The 24,805-nt window shown below is 53.2% G+C and overlaps 11 protein-coding genes across 11 annotated transcripts; 5 read left to right on the top strand and 6 right to left on the bottom strand.

Annotated features, from left to right (window-relative positions):
• Positions 1-23: 23 nt before the first annotated feature.
• Positions 24-796, bottom strand: CPAR01_07906 (uncharacterized protein; the record flags this gene model as incomplete). Its single annotated transcript, XM_060492175.1, has 2 exons — positions 24-125; positions 191-796. The coding sequence occupies 2 exons, from the start codon at positions 794-796 to the stop codon at positions 24-26; spliced, it is 708 nt and encodes a 235-aa protein (XP_060348545.1).
• A 328-nt stretch (positions 797-1,124) lies between these two features.
• CPAR01_07905 (trichodiene oxygenase) lies at positions 1,125-3,052 on the bottom strand (the record flags this gene model as incomplete). The annotated part of the gene is made up of 6 exons (XM_060492174.1): positions 1,125-1,287; positions 1,347-1,993; positions 2,070-2,121; positions 2,181-2,549; positions 2,611-2,737; positions 2,806-3,052. 6 exons carry the CDS (start codon positions 3,050-3,052, stop codon positions 1,125-1,127), a joined length of 1,605 nt encoding a protein of 534 aa, XP_060348544.1.
• Positions 3,053-3,781: 729 nt separating this feature from the next.
• CPAR01_07904 (uncharacterized protein) lies at positions 3,782-4,565 on the bottom strand (the record flags this gene model as incomplete). The annotated part of the gene is made up of 2 exons (XM_060492173.1): positions 3,782-4,362; positions 4,409-4,565. The coding sequence occupies 2 exons, from the start codon at positions 4,563-4,565 to the stop codon at positions 3,782-3,784; spliced, it is 738 nt and encodes a 245-aa protein (XP_060348543.1).
• A 739-nt stretch (positions 4,566-5,304) lies between these two features.
• Positions 5,305-6,627, top strand: CPAR01_07903 (uncharacterized protein; the record flags this gene model as incomplete). The annotated part of the gene is made up of 2 exons (XM_060492172.1): positions 5,305-5,793; positions 5,944-6,627. The coding sequence occupies 2 exons, from the start codon at positions 5,305-5,307 to the stop codon at positions 6,625-6,627; spliced, it is 1,173 nt and encodes a 390-aa protein (XP_060348542.1).
• A 737-nt stretch (positions 6,628-7,364) lies between these two features.
• Positions 7,365-7,643, bottom strand: CPAR01_07902 (uncharacterized protein; the record flags this gene model as incomplete). The annotated part of the gene is made up of 1 exon (XM_060492171.1): positions 7,365-7,643. One exon carries the CDS (start codon positions 7,641-7,643, stop codon positions 7,365-7,367), a length of 279 nt encoding a protein of 92 aa, XP_060348541.1.
• A 777-nt stretch (positions 7,644-8,420) lies between these two features.
• CPAR01_07901 (uncharacterized protein) lies at positions 8,421-8,867 on the bottom strand (the record flags this gene model as incomplete). Its single annotated transcript, XM_060492170.1, has 3 exons — positions 8,421-8,490; positions 8,595-8,740; positions 8,778-8,867. Coding segments are annotated over 3 exons (306 nt in total), but the record flags the coding sequence as incomplete, so codon positions are not given.
• Positions 8,868-9,497: 630 nt separating this feature from the next.
• Positions 9,498-10,283, top strand: CPAR01_07900 (uncharacterized protein; the record flags this gene model as incomplete). Its single annotated transcript, XM_060492169.1, has 1 exon — positions 9,498-10,283. One exon carries the CDS (start codon positions 9,498-9,500, stop codon positions 10,281-10,283), a length of 786 nt encoding a protein of 261 aa, XP_060348539.1.
• A 726-nt stretch (positions 10,284-11,009) lies between these two features.
• CPAR01_07899 (WSC domain-containing protein) lies at positions 11,010-16,128 on the top strand (the record flags this gene model as incomplete). Its single annotated transcript, XM_060492168.1, has 5 exons — positions 11,010-11,144; positions 11,197-11,366; positions 11,524-12,683; positions 12,752-14,751; positions 14,812-16,128. The coding sequence occupies 5 exons, from the start codon at positions 11,010-11,012 to the stop codon at positions 16,126-16,128; spliced, it is 4,782 nt and encodes a 1,593-aa protein (XP_060348538.1).
• Positions 16,129-19,243: 3,115 nt separating this feature from the next.
• On the bottom strand, positions 19,244-20,058 carry CPAR01_07898 (uncharacterized protein; the record flags this gene model as incomplete). The annotated part of the gene is made up of 2 exons (XM_060492167.1): positions 19,244-19,783; positions 19,870-20,058. 2 exons carry the CDS (start codon positions 20,056-20,058, stop codon positions 19,244-19,246), a joined length of 729 nt encoding a protein of 242 aa, XP_060348537.1.
• A 483-nt stretch (positions 20,059-20,541) lies between these two features.
• Positions 20,542-21,467, top strand: CPAR01_07897 (uncharacterized protein; the record flags this gene model as incomplete). Its single annotated transcript, XM_060492166.1, has 3 exons — positions 20,542-20,927; positions 20,993-21,252; positions 21,328-21,467. 3 exons carry the CDS (start codon positions 20,542-20,544, stop codon positions 21,465-21,467), a joined length of 786 nt encoding a protein of 261 aa, XP_060348536.1.
• Positions 21,468-22,313: 846 nt separating this feature from the next.
• CPAR01_07896 (cytochrome P450) lies at positions 22,314-24,107 on the top strand (the record flags this gene model as incomplete). The annotated part of the gene is made up of 6 exons (XM_060492165.1): positions 22,314-22,500; positions 22,560-22,756; positions 22,814-23,172; positions 23,236-23,361; positions 23,424-23,928; positions 23,988-24,107. The coding sequence occupies 6 exons, from the start codon at positions 22,314-22,316 to the stop codon at positions 24,105-24,107; spliced, it is 1,494 nt and encodes a 497-aa protein (XP_060348535.1).
• Positions 24,108-24,805: the final 698 nt, after the last annotated feature.

Here is a 24,805-nt window from a genome sequence, read left to right as displayed (position 1 = left end):
GTATCTATCTGCTATCTTGAAGTCTACTTATCCCAAGGAAAGTTGTTGGTGCAATTTCCCCAGTAGCGCTGTTCCCTGACGCCGAAGCAAACCAACTTGCCATGGTCGTTACCGATAAAGTCGTTCTACACATATCTTTAGCACCAAAATCATATCATCACTCCTTAAAACCTTTTTCCCCGTGACTTACCAACTCGATCTCAGCCTCCACACGCTCATGCTTCGCCCCATGCCTAGGCATAGGCCAGCACTTGCAGCTATACACGGTCGGCCTCTCTGGATCCTTGAGCCCACAATCCTCACACGTGCGCCAGAAACCCCCATTCTTGCGCGGGATTAGCTTCCCGCGCGCGTTCTCGATACACTGGCCTAGACGAAACCGATTCTGGATGCCGTAGCCGTGGGTCGTGTCGCAGCAGGCCCAAATAACTGCTGCTTCGCCTCCGTCGCCGTGGATTTCGGTGCAGCTTTGCTTAAAGCCCCAGTACGGGACTTCAGCCGGGCGGTTGTCGGTGGCTGGTTTGTTCGTGTCCTCATGCGTGCATGTGTAGTTGGATGGGGCTTGGCTTGGCGAGGGTTTGAGGAGGGAGTGGCCTGTCACCACGTCGATGGGAATGACTCCAATTGACGAAGGCTTGAGAGTTGAGTGAGCTGTAGTCACATTTTTAGGCATGACTTCAATCGAAGAAGCCTTCGGAAGAGAGTGACATGTCGTCTCATTGATGGGGATTACTGAGAGCTGTTCGGCTTGACAGATGGCAGTCAACCCCACAACAACACAAACGTTAAGCTTCATGATGAAGAAAGTTAGATAGACTGGGGAATTTCAGTTTGAACAGTCGGTTAAAGAGACGGTGGAGCGGAGAATGTTGTGAGAATTAAGCCAAGGTTGCAGTTCTTTGTTTTGAAAAATGCAGGGAGATGGATTGAGTGAATGTTGAGGATGGGATTTGGCTATATTTAGGTAGTCAATCACAAAGACTGTGAGTTTCTAAGTTTAATTGATAGTTTGGTGATGTAGTTTCACTCAACTGGCCCGTGGGAATAGAAGTCCATAAGCGATTCACCTTACATGCTCAACAAATACATTTACTTGATAGTTCATCCTCAATTATTCTAACAGACTAAATGATCTTGACCTTCACACCGTTCTCGGTCGCGGGAATCGGCACGCCCAAGTCATGGTCATACTCAACATCGCGCAAAGTAGTGTCGTACAGCTTCATACGCGGAAAGACCCTCAGCACCAACGAAGTCAAAGCGATATATAACTCAGAGTATGCGAGCCTACGCAGAAGGTCAGTACAGGTGAACAAGGAATTTGCAAGGGGTAGTCAAAAACTTACGGCATTCCCACACACTGTCGCGTTCCCTTGGAAAAGGGGATGAACCCAGCTTCCAATTCCCTCCTCCTCTGACCATTCTCATCGATCCACCGCTCCGGTATAAACTCCTTGGCGTTCGGAAACATCCTCTCATCGAGATGTGAGATGATGGCGCTCATACTTACCGCCCATCCGCGTGGAATGACATGGCACACATCCACATCAACTTCCGCTCCCTGAGGCCTCCATTTCCCGCGATAGACGAGATCTTCTTCGGTAGCGACTCTGCCAGTACGCATCGATCCACCGGGCGCAAGCCGCAGCCCTTCAGAGATGACAGCATTCAGATATGGCAGTGTTTCCAACGTCGGCCAGTTTGGCAGGTGTTTCGGATCCTTGACCGCCCCTTGAAGTTCTCGCGTCAGCTTTGCCAAGATTTTGGGGTTCGATAGGAGGTGGAAGCTGATCATCGTCAGTGTGTAGCTTGTTGTTTCCGTTCCCGCGGTTATCATGATGGCACCCTCGGACGTGAGTCGTAGAACCGTCTTTTCTTCGGGCGGGAGATCGGAGTCGAATAAGGCGGCGAAGACATTGGGCGAGTGTTGGTATATATCTGTACCTGTCACTTTGCGGTCTCTCGCCTTCTCTACGAGGGCTGGGATGACGGTCTGTGGTGCTTATTTATCAATCGCCGTTCTCGGAGGTCTTTCATACATTTTGACCAAGGAACCAGAGTGAACTTACTGCGTAGGTATTGATAAAGATGGCCGTGTCCCTAGGTAGGTAATTCTTGAGACTAGATAAGTCAGCTGTTATTGATAACTCTCGCTCCTGCAGGTATGCAACTGCACTTACTACGGCCCAGCATTCATAACGATCTTCGTCCACGGAAAGAACTTGAATAGGAACGTATGAACCAGTGCCCCATAAACAGCCGAACGATAATTAGGCGTCCACTCCTTTTGCTCAAGAAATCCAAACGACTCGCCAAAGCAGTACTCGGTAATCACGTCCGTCGTAAAGCAGCTATAAGCGTCTTGCAAAGGCACGACCTCGCCATCCGCACCAGCACACGAAAGGAGCTTGTCGCAGAGTTTCTGCGCTGATGCGTGGACTTGCGGCTCGAGCTTGAGCATCTGCTGCCGGGAGAAGAACTTGCCGACGGCGGCTCGCCGTCTGCGGTGGAGATCGTGGTCGATCGTGCCAAATGTGGCGAAGGTCGCGCTGTGATGGGAGTCAGAGGCAAGCAAGCTAAAGGCATGAGAAGTGCTGGTGAGAGTTATACGGGTCTGGTAGGTTGATCATGTGGTGGATATGCTTGTCTCGTTTTCTCCCGTTGATGGCGTATACTTCGTCGGTGAAGCGAACGTCGTCGCAGTGCACCTCGTCAGGGTTGATACGGACAATGGGTCCTAGATTATTCCCCATTGGCTGATGTATCTAAGGGAGGTTGAGTCTTACGACAATAAGAATCACATACCGTAAATTTGGTGCATCTTGACAATCTCATAGGTGTACCGCCCCTTCATCACGAAATCGTACCAGCATTCGGGGGCATACGATGCAGCAGCTAACTTGGGGCCAGGAAACCTGCTAAGGGGGTGTAGAGGCGAGACATTGTAGATGGCGCGCCCTAGACAATAGGTGATCCATATGACAAGGAGCGTAGCTGCACACTGCCACGACAGGACGGACGTCGGCGTGATAGCCTCGGGGATGAAACTCATCTTCACGAAAAAGTGAGATGGAAGCCCAGAAATGTTGCAATTCTCTAAACTCTGCTACGATTTACCTCTCCCACGATGTTTTTACAAGCCCTCGATGCCCCCCGCATCACGAGGAGACGACTTGATGCAAGCCAGGCGATGTTGTGGAACGTAAGCGAGCTAAGGATGACAGCGGGTTTAACAACGTTGCATTCCGGGCTGCGGTCCGCTTTGTACTGCGGAGCTAACATGGATGCCCGTCAATGAGGAAAGTCGGATTGGTTATCGCGTATTCGTCCGCTGGGTAGAAGTCCGAAAACGTAGATGTGACCGCTGCATGAGGATTGGCGACATGAATAGCATGCCTGAACGAGGCAGGCGGACTGTCTATTGTGCACGTGGAAACGAGGGTATCCAAATACATGCACGCTATCGTTCATGCTCTTCACACCGGTCGTAGACCGCGATTCTTCACAGAGTCCTGTGATCTTGTCATTATCCTACTTGAACTTGAACTATTGGGTACCTTCTTGACGTTGCATTCGATGAAAAAAGTTCCTGGCCGACGAATTCGATGTCGCCGCTCGGTGCTCTCGAAGGGCCCAAATATCGTATATGTCGTCACTCTGTTGTTCCAAAAGCGATGTAAACGCGGCGAAGAGGCGGTTTACATGGTGCTTGGGGGCTTCTTCAAGAGTTTGTGGTTTCTTGATCGGCCCAAGCCCCTCGAGGTGATCAGCCAACCCATCGTCATGATGATAGCGGGTAATCAGTCCCCCGTCGGGATTCTTTTTCGTGGGAAACGTAATGATGCCGAACAAGGACTTGTACTCGAAAAAATCGATATTCAGCAAATTCGTCCCATCCGCGTCCCCGTAGAAAATGCATTCTACAGTTCCGAGTCCTTGATGGAAGTGTAGAACGGTATTGCATGCCAATATTTCTTCCCGTCTCTACGACTATCCCGACGCCAATCATTGAAGTGTATCGCCATCTCCCCGATCCTCGAAACGACCCGAGTAGCCGAGCAACGTCCCGGGCCTTAGCCCAGTGACAAAGAAACGGAACATCCCACTGCCGCCAGAAGGCTTCTGCATCGTAAATCGGATCCTCTCCAAACCGAGCTCTGCGCGTCCCCGGCAGCGAATACAACGGTGCCTCGTTGACGAACCAGGGGCCGTCGAAGCGGACGTGAACCATATTGATCTGTTTTGCTTCGCGGAGGACATCAAAGACTGGGTTGTCCATGTCATTTACGTCGAAGCATCGCGCTTTGTCGATGCGCTCGTAGAAGTGAATACATTTTTCGGGCACTGTGCACTCGGGCTCGACTGCCAACGATAGCCAGGCGTCTCTTCGACACGTAGTCGTGATGACGATGGTGAGATCCGGGATTTCGCCATTTGAGTTTTGGTGGAGGAGGGATGAGGAGAATTCTCGCGAGAGGCGTTTGCTGCAGCTGAGGATGCCTGTTGTCGGCCCGGACCTCTCTCGGTTTGGCGGGCATGGTGGCGGGGTGCAGATCAGTTTCCATATCTTGTTGCGGATTTCTCCCGGTAATTTGTCCAGTAAAGAAGTCTCGGCCATGTTTGCGATGTCTGAGTATCTTGTTATCGAAGAAAATGAATTATTTGTGGGTCAAAAAGTGCGAGAATATGTTTTCGATATCGGGGTGATCCGAAGATTATTGTTGTTGAGGTCAGAGAGCGCTTGGGATATCAAGCAAGTAATGCCCCGTCCTTGAGAGGTATATGAGAAACCCAAAGTACCCCCATCTTCGCGTCCATAACAATAAATCAGAAACTTTAAACTCTAGCTTTTTGTCCATCCTGGTAGACTGAGGACAGTTCTCAACTATCAAGGTTGAAGAAGCCGTTTGGGAGATGTCCAAGTCAACTGGCAACTACACGGAAGGTGTCCATCACGATCCGATCTGACTTCTACGGTTTCTCTAAAAGTTCGAGACAAATCCGAATCAAAGTTGGAACAGTCTGTGCAAACAGAGGTCTTCAGATGTTCTTTGAAGTTAGTGCAATGCTGTGGCTCTTGAAGTTGCTTGTGAGATGTCTCTCCAGGCAGCAGAGCCCCCACGTGATCTAGCAGCAGGCGACCGCCCGCCACGTGACCTTCACAATCTGCTCCCAACCGAAGCTGGGTGCTCACTCACGAGTGAAATGACGATGCTTCATTTGCATCTTGTGATATCTCCATGTCAGAGAGGAAAGCAAATTGAGCCAAATCTTTGATAACAAAGTTGACACCAGGCGCAAAACATGGGCTCCACCACCCAGAACTCGCCCCTCCTCCAGCTCCCCCCAGAGCTCCGCAACACAATCTGGGCCCTCGTCGTCGCGCCCCTCCCGGTCGACTTTGAATTCAACTGCGACGAGCAGCCCGTCCTAGGCCTCATCAACACCTGCAAGCAAACAGCTCGCGAACTCGCGCCGCACTTGTTTCCCCGCAGCAAGGCGGGCGAGATACCCTGCCTCACCATCCGCATCACGGCGACATGTCGCAAGGACCAGTGGATCACCATCGCTGCGTCGCATAGCGTGAAGAGCGCGGATTTCCCGGCGCCGCGGTATATTCATGTTAATCATATGGATAACCCCGTGTTCGACGAGCTGCGAGACGCGGAGAAGATTGAGAATGTGTTTGTGGAGTTTCGGGGGCCGTGGTTTCCGGCTGATGCGCCGTGGTATTCACCACACCATGTTCCTAGAAAGACGAGCGGGTTTCGCTTCATGATGATTGACAAGAATGTACGTTATCTTTCTACCCAGATCCGAAGTGCACTAGTATGTTTTCGAGTTCACGACACTCTCACTTGATTTTCCGTTTCCGCCTAACTTCATGGTCCCGAATCCAAGCATGATTCAACATGTCACATCATATCGACTAACATACCCCAGAATCGAGGATGCCAAGGTGAACCCATCCTCGACACCGAAAAGTTCTGGCGCCAGTGGAACGCGCCGTTCCTCTGCCACTGGGCAAAGGCCAACGACGTGGCGCGCCTCCTCGGCTCCCTCAAGGCCATAGGAACCCTCAACATCAAGTTCATAGACTGGGAAAAGAACTATATGATGGTCAGGCAGCGTATCCTACCCATGTACTGGGACGCCTTCCCCTTCGGAGGGCAGTGGAAGCGCCTCGGCGTCCCAGAGTTGCTCCTCACGCCTTTCAACCGCGGCGAGAACATCCCGAACCTGGTCGATGAGCAGCGCGTACTGACGCGGTTCGGAGCCCTGGATCTCAGCAGGCCGACGCGGGAGGATGAGCCTCTGGAGTGCGACCCTCATCTGGATAGGCCGCTTCGAGGGTCAGCGATGCGTTTGGATCAGCTTGCACCTCTATTCTTTTACCGTGGCGGGCTCCCTTCCGCCCCCGAGGCTGGACATCTGAACGTGGACTTTGGGGATTTGGAAGACCGATTCCTGTCGCTGCTGGAAGAGGTGGGGGAGGAGCACTACGATACGTGGGCATTGCAGCAGCATCGAGAGGCGACGCGCCATACTTCACTCAACAATTTCTTCCAACGGATCGCCCACCGGGTGAATCGTGATGATTCAGATTCACCCGCCAGTCAATCGTAAGGGATGCAAGGGTAGAAGTTGGACGCACGATCCGGCCATGAGTTCTGGCAGGTCTTGAAGTCATATGGACCACGAGATATACCCCTTCTATCAGATAATCAGATCGTCAGAAGGACGGCCAACAATCAAACACCCGGACCTAAAGTGCCTATCTACTGCTCACTCGCCACTTCCAACTTGGTCCAGGCACTTGGCAGTGAGACGCTGTGATAAGCAGGCTCCAACCCTCCAAGGGTTGTGCTGACCGCATGGTCAGACAGTGAAGGTGCCTGCAGTCTGCAGCAGTCTGCAGTGCTGCACTCTGCAACCCACGCCGCCCGTCTTACGGCAAAAGTCGGCTGATTGAATCGGCACTGGCCCATTCAGGAAATCTCTATCCACCTCGGTTTATGATCTAGAGCTCGTGACATCAAGGAGATAGACAGGTGCACAAGCAAACGTGCAAGACAGCCACAACCGCAGGGACGGAAAGGACGCGTGTGAAGCTGTCGTCGCTTGTCTCTGGCATTGGTCTGGTCCCATCCCAAAGTGTCAGCTGTTCAGCTAGCCTAGCTAGAGATTGCCGGTCGATCCGTCCCTTTGGGATGAAAGCACCTAAAATAGGTGACGAAAAAGACGACAAGAAGAAAGTCAGAAACGCTAGGGCAGACAAGCACCTCCGTAAACCTCAGCGTCTGAGCGACACCACGTTGCGAGTTAATAAGAAGCAAGGCCTGATGGGGTCACTGGTCAGTGTTCTAACGCCACGCGGTGAGGGTTGCGATGAGGCGTTCGATTGGGCTCTTAGCCTCTTGTCCATGAAGTGCTTCGTAGAAGTGCTGGTAGGGTGGTGCTGGGTGGCTTTTCGCTTCTCTTCTGCCGGGCGCCGTGCCGTCCGGCCCGTGGTGCGGGTGTGCCGATGTTTGTTGGTGCTTGTCGATTTTGGGAAGGACGGAGAGCCGGGGTGGTGTTGGGTAACTTCGGTTGAGGCGATGTAGGGGAGCTGAGACTGCGTCGGTCGAGAAAAGGCAGTGCATCAGGGAGATGAGGTTTGTGAGATTGTGTGGCCTGATGAGAGAAAGATCATCATCCTGTAGTGGGAGCACCCATTGTAATTAGCAAGTCGTGGGAAACCGGGCAAACTTTAAAGACCAGATTTTGACTGTGTTGCTGACCGAGATTGGTCGCTCGGTGAGGTCTCTTTGGGTGACAGGCTGCAAACCCCAGGCACGGAATCAATGGTCTAGTGCAAGTCAGGCTTGACAAGCTCTTGGCGACGCTGGATATTGTCCGGGCGGAACATGTCCGGCCGGAGGAAAGTCAAAGGGGGAAAGACAGAAAAAGAACACCCTTAGACATTGCGGATGATAGGGGACCAATGAGACAGGAGTCAAGACAATAGCGACTCTCTGCCACAGAAGAAAGAATAGGAACAGGATGAGGAAACACCGCAAATTAGGGGGTTCGACGAATACGCAAACTGAGACCGGCAATGGGGAATTGGTGAGAAATTGACGCTCTAAGAGATACTGGCAGTGGGAACTAACAGCAGATAGAGCGAACAAAAGCAAGAATACGGCAGCCAGGAACGCCGAACAGCTAAGGACAGGTGACGTCTCGGCGATGGGTGGAATACGAGAAGCGCTAGCGAAGTACCTTTATGCCTTCGGTCCATCCGTACGGAGTATGCTGTATGCTTATCGTGGGCGACGGTCTGATTGTTTGCCAACACCGCTTCTCAAGGAGCCAGAGAGGGCAGCGAGAAAGAAACGGCGAAAGGCAAAGGGGCTTGAGTTTGCATAAGTGGCGTCTTGCTAGCGAGTAGCGGCATCTTCAGGTCCGATCTGTTCCTGGATTCCTTCGTTGGCGTCGTGGGTACCTGTACTATTCTGTTAGTGCATTGTTTGGTGTCTCTCTGCCGCCTGAAACGAATGGGGCCTTGGGCTCTTGATGTGTCGTTAGTTTGATGGCGCTGAACTCTCACTCACTCTACAGCAAGAACAACTGACACCATAAACTGACAAGAGTCACCGAGAAGACTTTTGCCAGGAACAAAGGCGTTGGCATTGCATGTCGAGATTGTCTTTGCAAGATGGACCTGTCTCTGCCAGACTCGCGTGTGTGTGGCGCTGGGCTTGAGGGAGATTAGGGGCAGCTGCAGGTCAGGTTACTTGGAGAGTGCTATTTCCAGCGTTGAGGCCTTGGCTTTTGGGGATTGGCTGCAATGCCAGTCGTGCAGCAGCAGCAGCAGCAGCCTGCTTTATGCTGTAAGACGCGCAGCCGGTGGCATGGCATCATGTATTGACTCTTGGGAAGATGTCTGCCGTATGCGTACTGTGTATCCGTATACTACGTAGGTGTGTCTGGCTGGTGTGCTTGGCAAACCGTTGGTGATTCAGGCTCGATGGGATATTGTTATCTGCTTGTCTGTTTTGTTAGGTTTTTATTTTTCTTGCTTTGTTCGACGAGGCCCTGTTTCGCTACCAGTCCTTGGGGTCTTCTTCACGGGTCCCTGCAGCGAAGAGGGAGGATCATTCGGGTGCTGGCATAGACAAGCAAACACCAAGGTCGACTCTCGGACTGTGTACAAGGTATCTAGAGATGAACATGAGCAAGGTAGGCTAAAAGACAAGGACATCTCGGACCATAACACGAACCACTTTTGCGCGATGATTGTGGATTATGGAGATTCGGAGACTGCCACGCTGATGATGGACGACAGGGACGAGGAGACCAGCCACAAGGAAGTGAGGAGGCATTCAGAGAGCACAAAGAGAAGGAGGGCGATTGAGGGCCGACTCCAGCAAAAAAACATCATGGCGGGGGCTGGTGGAGTCTGTCGGGTCATCGGCGATTAGACCGAGCCACTCTCGCAGCGCGCGCAGGTGGTGATGTGGGGCAAAGAACAGGGACGTACTGAGATACGTACTGTGAGAAGTGGATACGGTCCACGGTGCCTCATTTTAACCGTATCTTGGGTGGGTACGTACCTGCTGCCTCTTTCTCTTTCAGGAAAGTCGTCAAAAACGCTGCATTTCTTCGCCCACACACACAACCTGAATCATCCCGGCACCAACACTCCCGTCTACTTGGGCTCTTCCCAGTCCCTAGCACTGTTCCTGTGTTATTACACTCTGAAGATCCAACGACGAATACGAACGAATACAGGTTCGCAATGCCCATCTCTCATCGCCGGTGTCTTTTCACGCCTCGGAGCTGCACCAGCTGGCGACTCGCAATCCGTCAATCCCTCGATCCTTGAATTTCGTCCCATCATTGACTACCTTATCATCACACCCCTTCAGACTCGCCCATCCATCTTTCCATCACGCCCTGCGTTGATGGCCAGTTGGGCTTCGCGCCATCTATCCACAAGTAAACGTATTGACCAGCCGTTTCCTTCCCGTCCGTCTCGCCGGGCGCCATCGGACGCCTCCAAGCCTCACATCGTGTATCGCTCGGGCCACTGCCGAGTCTTCCATGTCTGTCCGCCCTTTCAAGCCGTTGCTTCAAGCCAGGCTCACCAGGGACAGGCAGACAATGGCAGCCAGAAAAACGAGCAAAAATCATCCGAACCTTCTCGAGCTCCAACCCTTGGCCTGGCTGGGAATAGTGTGCCCCAAAACACCGGACGGCGTGGCGTTGGCAGCCTGCATACTTCCGCCGATCCCCAATAAAAGATACCACCATGTCACTGCAGCATTGCACCGCGGCATCGCACGCGGCGCCAGCCAACGCCAGCGAAGCCGACACCCGTTGTCGTTGTCGTTGCATCGCAGCAAGCATGGCCTTCGTGTCGCCTTCTAGTGCTGAGGCTGGACTTTCTTCGTGCTCCCTTCCAGTATCCAAGGGCAGACGAGGCGGTGTCAATACCTACTTTTAGGTACCTTCTAGGCTCTTACTGTGTAGTATAGGCTCTCAGTGCGATCGTCAGGGGCCTGCTCACCTTTCGTTGCCTCTCGCGAGTGACAAGCCGGCAGCTCGGATCACAGATCGAGACTTTGTGCTCTGTCATTCTCTCCAGACACCTATCAAATTACTCAAGAGCAGCACGGCGACTTCCAATGGCAAAGGCATTGGCACAGGGCCAAGCCAATGATAATATTGCTCGAGACCAGCCTCGAACAGGTCCACGACTGGCACATCCCCTCCATCCCCGGCCTCGCCTGCGCATACCTTGCCGCATATTGCATCCCAGACCTATCTAGCCTGCCCAGCTCCTGCGGCCTGGTGACAAGACGCCGGCTCACTGGTCAGATCCGTGCTGCCGTCCCCATCGACTGACCGTCCGGGGTGGTTTAGGACTTTAGGCCTGTCCGCTAGCTTTCGAGAACGGGCCGGGATGCGATGCATCATGGGTGGGCTTGCTGATGCCACGCCAATCATCCATGGGTCGGCCCTGCATGGGTCCCACGCTTCTCGTTGCCCGTGGGCGCAGTAGTTCAGCAGCTTTTGGAGCCGAACGCGCTCGAGAGCCAAAGATCCAATTTAGAGATAATATCGAGAGCCGCCCTCCCGTCTTTCCCTCCAGGCCGATGGTGTTCTGCTTTTTCCCATCCCCTCACGCCAGTTTGTGCTTCCTTCGTTTAGAGCCAAACCGCCGCAACTTCGACCGGCCATCTCGCCAGTGAAGGTCACAAGCCACTCATCATGGCTTTCAAGACGTGGGTGATGACGGCCCTCATTGGCCTTGCCAATGGCCTGGCCTCAACAGACACCATCACCTGGGGAGGCGACAATTCGAGAGCCGGGTACCAAACGTAAGTTCAAGATCCATTCCCTCCATCCCCATATCTCCCCGTACACATTCTCTCCCCGGCGTCGATCGTCTCCTCCGGCGATCCGCTCGGTGGGGGAAGAGCGAGGCCAGTCATGAAAACCAAGAAAACAGATCTAACGCGACGTCCCATCATGAAGAAACCACAACATGGACCCCTCCGTCGTGGGGAGCTCCCAGTTCGGCCAGCTCTTCCGCACACCTCTGCCCGGTAAATATGGCGGCGTCGCAGAGCAGATCTTTTCTCAGCCACTCGTTTACACGCCCGACGGCGACAGCACGCAATACGTCTACGTCGCGACTACACAAAATAATGTCTACAAAATTAATGCAAAGACGGGCAGCATCATCGCTTCCCGCAGTCTCGCCATTCCCTTCTTGTCTGCCGATCTGGATGGCTGCTATGATATCGAACCTCACGTCGGAGTCACCTCCACTGGTGTAATTGATGCCTCGACCAACACCCTCTACCTCACCACCAAGACGTACGTCGACCAGACCTTGACCGGCGTTGCTCAAGGAAAACCCGCCGGCCGTTACTATCTCCATGCCCTGGATGTCAACGACCTTAGCGAGAAGCCCAACTTCCCCGTCAACCTCGAAGGCACCGTAGCGAGGAATAACCCTATCCGCTCTTTCAATGGCGGTATCCATCATCAGCGACCTGCTCTGTTGCACGTCGGCAACTACATCTATGCTGGCTTTGCTTCTCATTGTGTCCAATACAACTTCACAGGTTGGATCATGGGATTCGACAAGACTAGCGGTGCCAACGTCGAGCGTTTCGCTACCGAAGGTGACGGTGTCCCCGTGGATGTCAAGGGCGGTGGTGTCTGGATGTCTGGTGGCGGTCTCGCTTCCGACGACGCAGGTTCCTTGTTCTACGCTACTGGTAACGGATACGCCTCCCAGCTCAGCACCATTCCCGTCAACGGCCGCACGCCTCCGACATCTCTGGAAGAAGCCGCTGTGCACATGACAATCAACGCCGATGGAAGTTTGAGCTTGGTCGATTTCTTTATGCCATGGGAGAAGCAAGCTTTGGACGGCGCCGACAAGGACTTGGGAACGAGTCCCCTCCAGATTCTGCCCAGCACATTCTCCTGCGGCGACGTCAAGCGCATTGGTGTGGTGACTGGAAAGAGTGGCAAGACGTACTGGCTCAACTTGGACGACTTGGGTGGCTACCGCAACGGTGCCAATGGCCTTGATAACGTGATTCAGGTGTACCAGAACGAGAACTCGGTGTACGCCGGTGCGGGTGTGTACCCAGGCGAGGGTGGCTACATCTACATCAATGGTAAGCAAAAGCCCCCTTCCACCTCACATAGCATTCGTGTATTCAAACAGAGCCACTAACAAGAATAGTCATTCAATACCCTACCCACGTTTTCAAGTTCTCCTGTGAGGCCGGAGTCCCCTCTTTCACCAAGGTGGCCGACAGCCCTCAGAACAACGCCTACATCCTTGGTGTCAGTCACGGCACTGTCACCACTCTCAACGGCCAAGCTGGCACCGGTCTTCTCTGGACTTTGGATGTACAGGGCTCTCAGCTCAAGATCTTTGAAGCCGTCCCCAAAAATGGCTACTTAAACATGATCAAGTCTTTCAGCGTTCCGGGCAGCACCAAGTTCACAAGAGCCGTTTTTGGTGATGGCATCATGTACCAAGGTACCACCCTTGGCTACTTGTACGCCTTTGGCTCGCCGGTCACGACACCTATCAACTGCACTGCTACCAACGAATTTGGTGTCGTTGATGTTGGAACCACGAGCGACCCACGCACGATCACTTGCACGGCCGTCATTGGCGTCACCGTTTCGGACATCGGTCTAGATGAGGCCGAAGACTTTACCCTCTCCGGACTTCCCACATTGCCTCTCACTCTGACTGCCGGTCAAACATTCACAATCGGCGCGTCCTTCAAGCCTACTACCGTCGGTCTGGTGTCTTCCGACATCGTCGTCAACACAACCAACACGGCCGAGGGTTACAGCCAAGGTACCCATATCAGACTCACTGGTACTGGCGAGAGCTCAGGTCCTTTGCTATCCATTACTCCCCCGACCATCACTTTCCAGGGCGTCATCGCCGGTCAAGCGGGTGGAACCGATGAGAGTGTCATCTTGTCCAACCAGGGTAACTCGGCCCTCTCCATCACAGACGTCCAATTCTCTACCAGCAGCGCACAGGGTCCCTTCACCAGCTGGGACAGAGCCACTGCTACCCTTACCGTCGGAAAGTTCACCCTCACCAACGTTCCGGCCACAATTCCTGCCAATACTGCTGTTACCGTTCGCATCGCTTTCGACCCTTCTGTCAGCGGCACCTTCGGCGCGTATCTTCAGGTTGTTTCCAGTGGCGGAACCAAGGCGTTCACCATTGCTGGCTCTGCAGGCCCTGCGCCTGTGGCGCTCGTCGAGTTCCAGACGCCCGATGGCACTGGATGGGTAGAGTATGACGCGACCAAGAACTTCACTTTTGGCAACGTCACCGAGAACACGTCCCGGTCTTTGAAGTTCCGTGTCACCAACGCTGCTGCTGAGGGTGGTGTCAAGCTTTCCCTCACCGTTTCCAAGCCGCCTTTTGGTGTTGCCGGCATCATTCAAGCCGCCAACCTTGTTGATCTTGCCGAAGGAACTGTTCTGGCCCCTGGCGAGAGCGCCACGGCAACCCTGGTGTGCACTGTTCCCAAGGCACAATGGAACACCGACCCGTACAGTGGCACGGCGCCCTGGACCATGAACACCAACGACCCCAACTTTGAGAAGCATTTCTTCACTTTCGAGTGTACTGCTGTTGCCGAACAAGCACCTCCTTTGCTCGGCAATGGCCAGGGCAAGTACCGCTACATCGGCTGCTACAAGGAAAACAACCCCGGCCGCCAGCTTGCAAACCAGTTGTACGGCGACGCTACGAGCACCAACGGCAAGTGTATCGCTGCTTGTGCTGAGAAGGGGTCCGTCTTCTGCGGTACTCAGTATCACACTGAATGTTGGGGTGGCCCCAACATCCCCACGCTGAAGGTGGACGATCGCAACTGCAACTTCGACTGCGGCGGTGACCTCAATCAAATCTGTGGTGGTAACGGATTCGGAGCCAACGAAGGCGGAGCTTACATCTCCGTCTTCGCTGACTCTGTTCAATGGGACGGTAACACGACAACTCCCACGCCGAACCCGAACCCATCGGGCCCTGAGGTGAACCCTGGTGTTGGTCAGTACGTGAGCCAGGGTTGCTACACTGAGCCCGCCGACACGCGCGCTCTGCCTAGCCTAGTCACAACAACTGGAAAGACTGTTGCTCTGTGTGTCGAGGCATGTGCCGCTAGCAGGTATACCTACGTCGGCTTGGAGTACGGTGGAGAGGTCAGTAATAAATCTTTAATGTGAATGACTTTGAGAACACTTCAACTAACGATGAGACAGTGTTGGTGCGGAAACACTTTGGCCGCTGCCTCAGTTGCCGCCCCTGCTGCCGACTGCAGCATGGCTTGCGCGGATAACAGCACCGAGTACTGCGGTGGACCTTCCAGGCTCAACCTGTACAAGCTCGATGGCACCTTGCCTGAGCCTACCAGTGCAGTCCCGACTGGCACTACCACGACGACTACAGCCGCCCCGACTTCGACCGCTCCTCCAGCAAACGAGAGGGTTGGCAACTGGCTCTTCCAAGGTTGTTATACCGAGGGAACTGGCGTCCGCGCTCTCTCTTCCCGGACGTACGCTAATGACTCAATGACCCTTGAGTCCTGCGGTGGTTTCTGTCAGGGCCTCAAGTACTTCGGTACGGAGTATGGGCGGGAGTGCTGGTGTGGCGATGAATTCGGCACTGGCAGCGCTCTCGCAGCGAACCAGAAAGATTGCTCTTTCCCCTGCGCGGGCGACAGCACACAATTCTGTGGTGCCGGTGACCGACTCCAAGTTTACATGTACTCGCCGGTGGCTGCGACGACCACATCGGCCGAGACTACAACCACTGCAGCTGCCTTTGCCTCCTTGGCACCCGCGTCCAATGGAACAGCGACCACGACCACAACCGCCACCGAAACTCCTCTGGCCGAGAAGCAAGCGTCTAACAGCACCATCAGCACGACCGCTTCCTCGACTCCGTCCAACTCTACCACCTCTAGTGCTAGAGTGACGGCCGAGGCTGTCGCATCCACTCTTTCAGCAAGCAACTCGTCCATCCCGGCGACTGCTAAGGCTTCAGCCACCTCATCCACTCTTTCTGCCACCAGCCTCTTGGCCACCTCGTCTGTCAAATCAGCTACTTCATCGGCCACAGCCACCTCTTCGGTTCCTTTCACTTCCACATCGTCAACCAAGACATCGACCTCCTCCTCCGCGACCCCCACCCCGACCGGACCAGTCATCTCCACCGGCAATGAAAACTTTACCTACTACGGTTGCTTCTCCGAGCCGCAAGTCGGCCGTCTCCTCCCGGCCCAGATCATCAACCGCGACAACATGACGATCAGCATGTGTCTGAGCGCCTGCTACAACAAGAACTACGCTGGTGTCGAGTACGGTCGTGAGTGCTGGTGCGGCGACGCCCTCAACATCGGTGGCGGAGGTGGCACCACCCCCTCGGCCAACGTGACGGCCAAGGACTGCTCTTTCAAGTGTCCTGGTAACAGTACCGAGTACTGCGGTGCCGGTGTGAGACTGAGCTTGTACATCCTCAAGGATGAGCTCGAGAAGTTGCAAAAGTCCAACGCGACGGTTTCTTTCAAGTCGACATAAATCACGATTGAGCAAAGGGTTTAATGTCTATTCTTATGTAATTACCTATAGAGGACCACGGTCTCCGTGCTGCACGGCAAACGAATGCAGCCTTTTCCTGAAATATAATATTGATACCTACTACCTTCTAGTCTTCTTCAAGAGTGATCTTAGTCCACTTTGACCCTTATTCTTCCACAACGGTTCTGCTCATGACTGTTGCACCACATTCTGACTCCCCTCGAGAGAACCCCTTACGCCGTGAAGGCAACCTTGATGGCCACCCAATCAAGACATTGCCATATGCATGTATTCACCCCCTGCGGAAACTCACATCATTTTACAATTTACCATGAGAATTGAGAGAGTAGTCACTGCCGAATTCCTTGCCGCGGGAGACGATCTCTGTTTGATCGACAGTTATCCGAACTGCAGGTGCGCCATTGACACATTGGAAATTGACGAGAATATGCACCTGTGGTCTCGTCATTGGAATTCCATAGCTGTTGGGCCGATGAGGGCGAGTGTCTAATGTACTTACCCGAGATCAGATCATGCTCATGTGGGAGCATGTCAATTTCCCGAAAGTGATCGGCGAGAGTCCCGCCCCTTTAGAAGGAGAACGTTGTAGATAGGGCTGTGAGCCCGCTACGCGCGGTTGGCGCACCCGTTTCCCTCCAAGTTTTGCTGGGATATAACCAGCAGAAAGGAGCAAGCAAACAAGGGAGGTTCAGGGGAGCCTTGACTCTGTCCGAGCATGATCACATAATCCTTTAGTGGCCCCTTTAGAATGTGAACAGTGAGAACGGAACCGATGATGACTTGCATCTACGAGGCAAGTACAACAGCACGTACGCGTCTCACCTAGCTGCCTGTTGGAGAAAGCCCAATGCCAATCATACTCTGGATGGTATTTACGAAGTCTTGGCAAGAATCCAAGTTCGAGGCTTCGAAGCTCGAGACACAACCAGGATATACCATTTGCCAAGGGCCACGAAGCCTCGGGGAATCAGGCCACTGCGGCAGGCTGCAGGATCAAATAGCGGGCCCTCCTCCAGCTCGCCGCTCGGGTGATGTCGGCCCAGCGTACTCGTCTTATTTCCCACGGCCTTGCGAGTCACTCGGCTGAGACGGCGAGGCCAGCGAGTCCGACGAGGCGGGAAGCGAAAGATCTAGACAAGGCTGGGCCTTGCTGGGAGTTTGTCGTGTGGCTGGATCTCGCCGGGCTCCGGTGTGGACACTGCAATGCTTCCTAATGTCTGAGCCGCCAAGCCCCGAAACTCTCTGAACCCAAAGGCTTCTGGCAGGGTCGAAGCTTTCACGGCTTACGCACGTTGCAGGTGGATGCATAGTCAAGATGTTTTCCGGGATGCTAGGTAAGGAGCCCTAAGAAACGGGTTAGAGTTTCTGCACAACATCCCGAGAAGTGGATCTTGGGGCCTCTCGGCGGCGCCGGGCTTGAGGGCCGGGAGGAGCCGGCTCAATCCAGCGGAGTCTGGCACGGAGGAGATTGAGCACCGGACAAAGACTAAAGTCTGGGTTTGACGGCTCTGTCTGGCATAATGGGCTGTTGTGAAGACATGAAATTTTGCAGAGTTTTGCAAAGGGAGTTGAGAGGTCCGTCGTGGTTTCCCAATGGCGCTCTCAGTCGTACAAGAACAATAGTAGCACCTCTTAGCGCAGCGGCAAGTCCACTCCTTTGCCTCTGCGAAATGCAAAGACCACAGCCCGGTCTCAGGCTTGGAAACATTGGACCGGCCCGGGTAGAGGTCTCACCCCGCTCTCTGTTTTCCTCTCCTGCTCCTGGATTTTGGGTCATGAGTCTTGGTCCCGCTAAGAATACTTCCCACGAGCTTCCACCGCCGTAGGGACCCGGCATGCGCGAGGTTGATCCCGCCAGGTAGTGCGGGTGAGGCTGGGTGTGGGGTAACGATCTAGGTGGGTATCTGTCAACACACCAGGCTTGCGACTGTTCAACGTTGATTTGCTGGGTTTTGCGAGGAGACTGATTCATTCTCTTCGGACGTGCATTTGTCAGATCAGATCATCTTGCAAGCAGCAAGGCGAAGAGTTGTGATTTTGCACGGAGTATGAAGGACTTGAATAACAAAAACAAAAGGAAAGGGTCCGGTGAATTGCAAATACAAGATGAATGAGTGGATTAGGAAACCCCGAGTTCAGTTTGACCGCCCAAAGATTATAAAATTAAAATCATCAACCTCGAATGTGGCGTGACTTCTACAGCGAGTTCAAATTCCGGTTAGCTGGCACGATATTACAATGCGGGTCCCCCATTGTAAGGACTAAGCGCCGCGGCATTGCTTTTCTCGAGCCTCAGCCGTCGGCCGCACTCGCAGCGGAACCGGGAAAAGGTGGGCACAAACCTTCAAAGTCACGCCATGCAGCAGGGCTGGCGCCATTAATGTCTCAGGGACAACGGACAATAGGGCGGGTATCATCTCGGCAAGATGAGGACGAAAGAACTTTCCACAACGCCGCGATGTGAGGTGCCCGTAAGGTAGGGTATGGAGACCAGCTTTGATGTGCGTGTCGTATAGGTAAAAGCCGGAAGTCAAGCTCAGATTTACGATGACGGCTCCAGGATCGGTGCTGGGATAAGGCCTGACCGCAGGGACTGCTTCGTCCCGACTTCAGCTCGCGGGTTATGGAGTCGAGCAAAGGCCAGCAGCGGGAGATCTGCATGACCCCTGTTCATTCGCAGACCGCGCCCGGGTCGTAAATCCAGTCTCGACGAAGGATGCGATATCTCACCGTGGCAGGGCGGCCAACTGCAAGTTTGAGTGAAATACCCATGGGGCAAGGCTCAAGAGAGGTACCTACTTGGAATCCGGGGTTGGGGCGGCTGGGACTTCCCCCTTTTGCCATTGAAAATCGTGGTTTTCTTCGCTGTGGAAAAGATGTGATACATGGATCCTTGCGAATCGGGAGCGGGAATCGTCCGATGGACCACACTTTTCAGACTTGGCAAGGCAATAGCTGGGATTAATGACATGGAATTGTTTCTCCATTCATGAAGCTGTTCTGAACAACACGTTGATTGTTCTACTTCGGAAGATTCCCTCAAAGCAATGAACGGCCTTCCCTTGTTGCTCTCGCCCCCCGGTATCTCCACACATCAGTCAACCTCGGGAGACTCCAACTCCACCTCATTTGCACCCGTTTGCGGGCTGGTACCGCTGTCGTTATTGTTGCTGCTGTCACTACCACCGTTCTCTTTGCTCTCTTTGCCGTCAGTCTGCTCCTGTTCCTCAGGCTTGACCGGCTTAACAGGCACCTCGACGCGCAAGAGATCCACCTCAAGGGTAGTCACGCCCTCAGGAAGCTTTGACTTGAGCCCATCCTGCTCGACGTCAAAGTAGAGAGACCAAAAGTTCCCTGTTTTCACGACGCAGAATCCTTCCCAACTGGCGAAGGTGAGTCGCTTGTCTTGCCTAGTGCAATCGAACGGGCCCGTGTAGTTGTGCTGGGCGTACGGCCGGGTCCCGAACTTGACCTCGTACGTGTCACGATCCACGTAGATCCAGTTCATGATGGGCGGCTCGTCGCAAATAGTTGAGACCAGACCGGCGTATTGGCTGTCTGGGTACGGCAGGAAGTAGCCCGCAAATTGGTGTCCAAATGCAGAATCGGGATCAGTCCCGGTGTCGACAAATAGCTAAGAAAGAGAGCAAGCAGCTTTCATTAGCAAATCTAGTTCGGGACTCAAGGGAACGAGACTGGTGTGACTGTAACCTGAGATACCTTGTCTCCTGAGAGGACTACATGTTTCCCGTGGATATCTGGGGAGTGACAAGTTGACTTGCGGCAACGTATGATGAGGTTATTCTTCCGGCTGCGGTGTTCTTTCCTCCTGGCTGACTGTTGTGTGTGTCGGATAGCTTCCGCCATGCCGAAGACCGCCGAGAAGGCGACGATAAATTGTGCTACCATTTTTTCTCTCCAATCGTCTAGGTGATGTCTCTGTTGTGTATTCGATAGGTAGGAAAAGGGTGGCATTGCAGCCCAACGGAGGATGGATTTATGCCAGTGTCTGGCAGAACTTTGCTCCCGATGTATTCCGCTCAAGCCTTTTCCCTGGAATGGAAAGCTCACCGATCAGCAGGCATCACCCCTAAAAGCGAAGATATGCTTTCTTTTGTTGGGAGCTGCGCGGGAAATATCCCGTCGGACAGAGAGTCAATGAGCTGTCTCTCCATTGCAGAAATCTCCACCGCCAGGTTCCTATGGCATCCTTGTCGAGAATCCCCCAAGCGGCGGCGACAGCAGCAGGGCTACAGCAGCGTACGACGGCGACGTCCGGACGAAAGGAAAATTGGATGATGTTCTCCAATACTCATATTAGTCTTGTGCGACAATGTCTCACTTCATGGCCGTCGAGCAGAGGATAAAAGAGGAAGCAGATGCCCAGCTGTCATGGCCGTCTTCTTCCTCGGCAGCACCAAGATTCCTCAGTCTCATAGCACCTCGGCCTCCAGGCACTTTCGCAAAAGATCTCCTTCCGAGCAGTCTCTCGACAAGATTCCGCCGGACCAGCAGCCACTGCCTGAAAAGCCTGAGCTTCGCCAGAGACCATCGCTCAAGTTCATCCACGTACGAAGCCTAGGATCGCCGTCTTCTTCACGACCGTCATCTCCTGATCGTCCGGCCTCGCCCCGTCCGCCATCTTCGCTCTCACAGCCCTCCCGCCCGTCGTCTCCTAGACCTTCGTCTCCTCGACCTTCAACCCCTCGTCCATCCACTCCACCTCTATTACCCCCTCCACGTCCCCGGTCAACCACCACCGCAACCATGTCTTCCCCGTAAGTATGACCAACAGCCCAACAGGTCCGAATCCACGACCAATTGAATTTTGCTCCCCTTTTAGAACCAAGAACTCGGTTCCCCCGACCAGCACCACCACCTCTAACCCGTCTACCACTACCACCAGCTCCAGCAACCCCCTCAACTCGAGCACGAGCAACAGCAGCTACCCTAACAACTCTCTCAGCACCAGCAACCCCAACTCGTCTCTCAACAACACTAACAACACCAAGTCCATCAACAACAACACCAACAACCAGAACAGCGGCTTCGGTAACTCTCTCCCCATGCCCGGTCTCTCCGGCCCCGCCAACGGACCCATCGGTAAGGTTTTCCCCTCTACTGTCTCACACTCTTCCCATAGCCCATGAACAAAAGACTGATACGACACTTCGGCAGGAAACCTCCTCAAAGGTCCCGTTGACGACAACGGCAAGCTCAAGGACGCCGGCCTCATGGTCGGTATCAAGCTTGACCTTGAAGCCGAGGTTCACCTCACGGCTCGGGTCCGAGGTGACATCCTCGTTGGCCTATACTAGGCTCGCGCGCGCACAGGAGACCAAGGTCGGTGAGCTTCGGGTCGAGGTTGGGGTTGTGTGTGAAATCATCAGGATGAAATGCCTGAGTGGGGACGGCGATTATATATCGGTGTGTATCGAGAGGTTAATATGGAATTTTCGGGTCGCTGGGCCAAAGGGACGTGTTGGCGGTAGCTTGACTATAACTGCAATAAATCTCGACTGAAAACTCATAACTCAACTTTCTGTTGATAATGCGGCGAACCAGCCCTGTATCGATTTTCTGGCCCTTGTCGGCGGCAGGCATTGATGCACTGATGCCAGATTCCTCCCTTGATGTTGTTGTTGCAATTTGTTGTGAGGGCCTTATCTCAGGACTTTCGAATCTTATCCTCAACCTAACTTAGTCGAACCAGGTCTCATGATTGCAGTATCGAAGGAATTCTTAAGACCTGGCTTGGCTGGAGGACTGATAAGCGCGCACACTCAGAAGCGTCAGCTGATGTTCAGTCGAGGTTCCTCTGGCGGTTTTCGAGGGGAGGAAATCCCATCTTATCTTGTTCAGCTTTACCTCTTTTGGCCTGGGCTGGCGGGTAGGTCTCATTTTAGTCAGCGAGGCGTCTTAAATGAGGTGTCACTTGAGCGGCTCAGAAGCGAAATGTGACGACCTGAAGCTTTGGAGACGTGGGGTTACACCGAAAGCGGCGTCTGCATGGCTGGCACATGGCACTAAGGTAGCTCTCAACTAGCAGCTGAGACTCCAACCCCTCCGCCGTTTTCCATTGCCAGAGAACCTCACTTTGACTCTTCAACATCTACAATAGCCATCAAATCCATCGAGTTTTTGAGGATATCACGACCGAAAAGATGGCTGTTGTTCTAATACTCGCCGTCGTAGTCTTCTTGGGGCTGCTGGCGAAAGAATTCTACACTTGGTATCGGCTGTCCCATGTCCCTGGGCCGTTCTGGCATGGAATCACTGGGTTTTCGATGGCGCGAGCTGCATTAAATGGGTCGGTTCATGAGTACTATATGGAACTGCATGAGAAATACGGTAGGAGCATTTCCACATCTCATGCCCGATGCGGCGGGTAAGCTGACCCAAAAGTCAAGGCCCCTTGGTTCGTATCGGTCCCAATACCGTCATGTTCAGCGATGGAGACACGTTGAAAAAGATCGCCGGCACTCGCAGTAAGTACACCAAGGGCGAGTGGTATGCAGTCGGAAGAACCACTCCGGGAGAGGATCATTTGTTCTCGATGCGCGATGAAGAAAAGCGCAAGTATTTGAAGAGCAAAATGGGGCCTGGTGTAAGTTTCGCTGTACTCAGCGTGTGTCAGAATCTCTTTGCTGACTGGAAATCGCAGTATTCGGGTTTGGAGAACGGAGGCTTTGAAGCCGGCATAGATAAGAGTATCACCGCGTTCGTTGACCTCATCGACCGCAAGTATATCTCCACTGCAAAGGACTTCAGACCGATGGACATGGCCAGTAAATCAACTTACTTTGCCCTTGATGTCATCAGCGAGCTTGGCTTCGGCACCCCATACGGCTTCCTGAAAGAAGATCGAGATCTGTATCAGTATGTTGCCACGAAAGACGCCTTCTTTCCGGTCATGATCACTATGGGAAACGTGCCATGGTTGGCTACGCTTATGCACAGTTGGCCTCTCAATCTGGGGCTGCCAAAGTCCGGAGACGCAGCTGGATTTGGGGCGCTTATGGGGTGAGTGGATGTTGAACACCTAGATCATTTGAGTAAGTCAGAGGACTGACATACTTGGCTCAGGTTTGCCAAAACCTTTGTTGATGGACGGTTGGCTCCGGATACGAAGCCCGGCCGGGACATGATCCAGTCATTTATAAATGCTGGTATGACAAGAGAAGAGCTTACACAGGAAGTTTACGTTGAAACGTGAGTGCTGTCTTCACATGAAGGGCTTGATCAGTTGAGGTTCAGAAGCTGACTTTCCATAGCATTGCTGGTTCCGATACCACAGCAACGGCGATCCGTATGATTCTCTTGTCACTCCTATCCAACCCGCAAGCCTTCACAGCCCTCCGAGCCGAGATTGATACACTAGTCTCGAAGAAGATGATTAGCTCTCCGATCAAAGATTCGGAAGCGAGATTCATGCCATATCTTCAAGCTGTAATCCGCGAAGGTCTCCGTCTATACCCACCGTCTACTGGCATCGTCAGCAAGCAGGTCCCATCAGAAGGAGACATCGTCCATGGATATCGGTTGCCCCCTAATACACAACTGGGAGAGAACGTGTGCAGCATCGGCCGATCGAAGGACATTTTTGGACCTGACGCACATCTGTTCAGGCCAGAGAGGTGGATAGAGGCAGCAATGTCCGATGACGAAGGAAGATATAAGGCGATGATGTCAACTACCGACATGGTCTTTGGGTATGGCAAGTTTTATTGCATGGGGAGAAATATTGCGTTGATGGAGTTGAACAAGATCTTCGTTGAGGTAAGGTCCTATTTTTTTCTTTATTGTATCAAACCTTTTGCTGACGTCTTTACCTGCAGCTTCTGCGCAGGTACGATTTTGCTATTGCAAAGCCTGAAAAGCCGATGAGATTGTGGAGTGCTGGATTTTGGATAACGCATGACTTCTGGTTGAAGATTACGCAGAGAGGCAGGTGGTAGCTAGACATCGATAGTTGAAATTCCTATCTTCCAGTCATATCTTGTTCTAATACCTAAATGATGGGTTAGTATCTTATAGGTGACCATATAATTAGGGTGATGCAAGACGCAAGCTTACTTGGGTTCACATGGATTACGAGCTACACAATTTGCTGGGGCTGCGGCCAGTGGTTACTGCTGCGAAACTAAAAAACAGCCCGTGGAAACCGCGGAAACCGTGACGGAAGTTTAAGAGTCACATCGTCTATAAGCGAAATGTCCCGAAGGGCCTGTGCATTGCAGTCTTAGTGTTCGACTCGAGTACTCGACGACCATCAAGACACGCACTTACGGCAAGTCACTCATGTGGCTACAGAATTATGTGCGAATCCGGATTTTGATTCAAACCATATCAGTTGCCTGTTAAGGGGATTCAGTCATTTCGAAAGTTCTGACGTGAGACATTAGACTGGCGGTCCATCAAGCCAATCAATCCTACGCAATTACTGATTTCGGCTGGTTCCTTAGTCTATAGCAGCCCCGTAATCGAACTAGCGCAACCCCTGCTTTGTGGAGTAACTAAATGCAGCTTTCGTGTAGACGTTCCAGTGGGATATCAATGAGCATCCTCGATGCCTGACAGGGTTTAGGATGCTGACAGCCGACTGCCGAACTCCCAATACGATTACGAATGGCCCCTTGAAGGATCTGCGGCAGGT

Source organism: Colletotrichum paranaense, assembly GCF_030867605.1.
Source record: "Colletotrichum paranaense strain IMI 384185 chromosome Unknown Scaffold_6.1, whole genome shotgun sequence".
NCBI lineage: Eukaryota > Fungi > Ascomycota > Sordariomycetes > Glomerellales > Glomerellaceae > Colletotrichum > Colletotrichum paranaense.
This window is presented reverse-complemented; position numbering and strand designations above follow the sequence as displayed.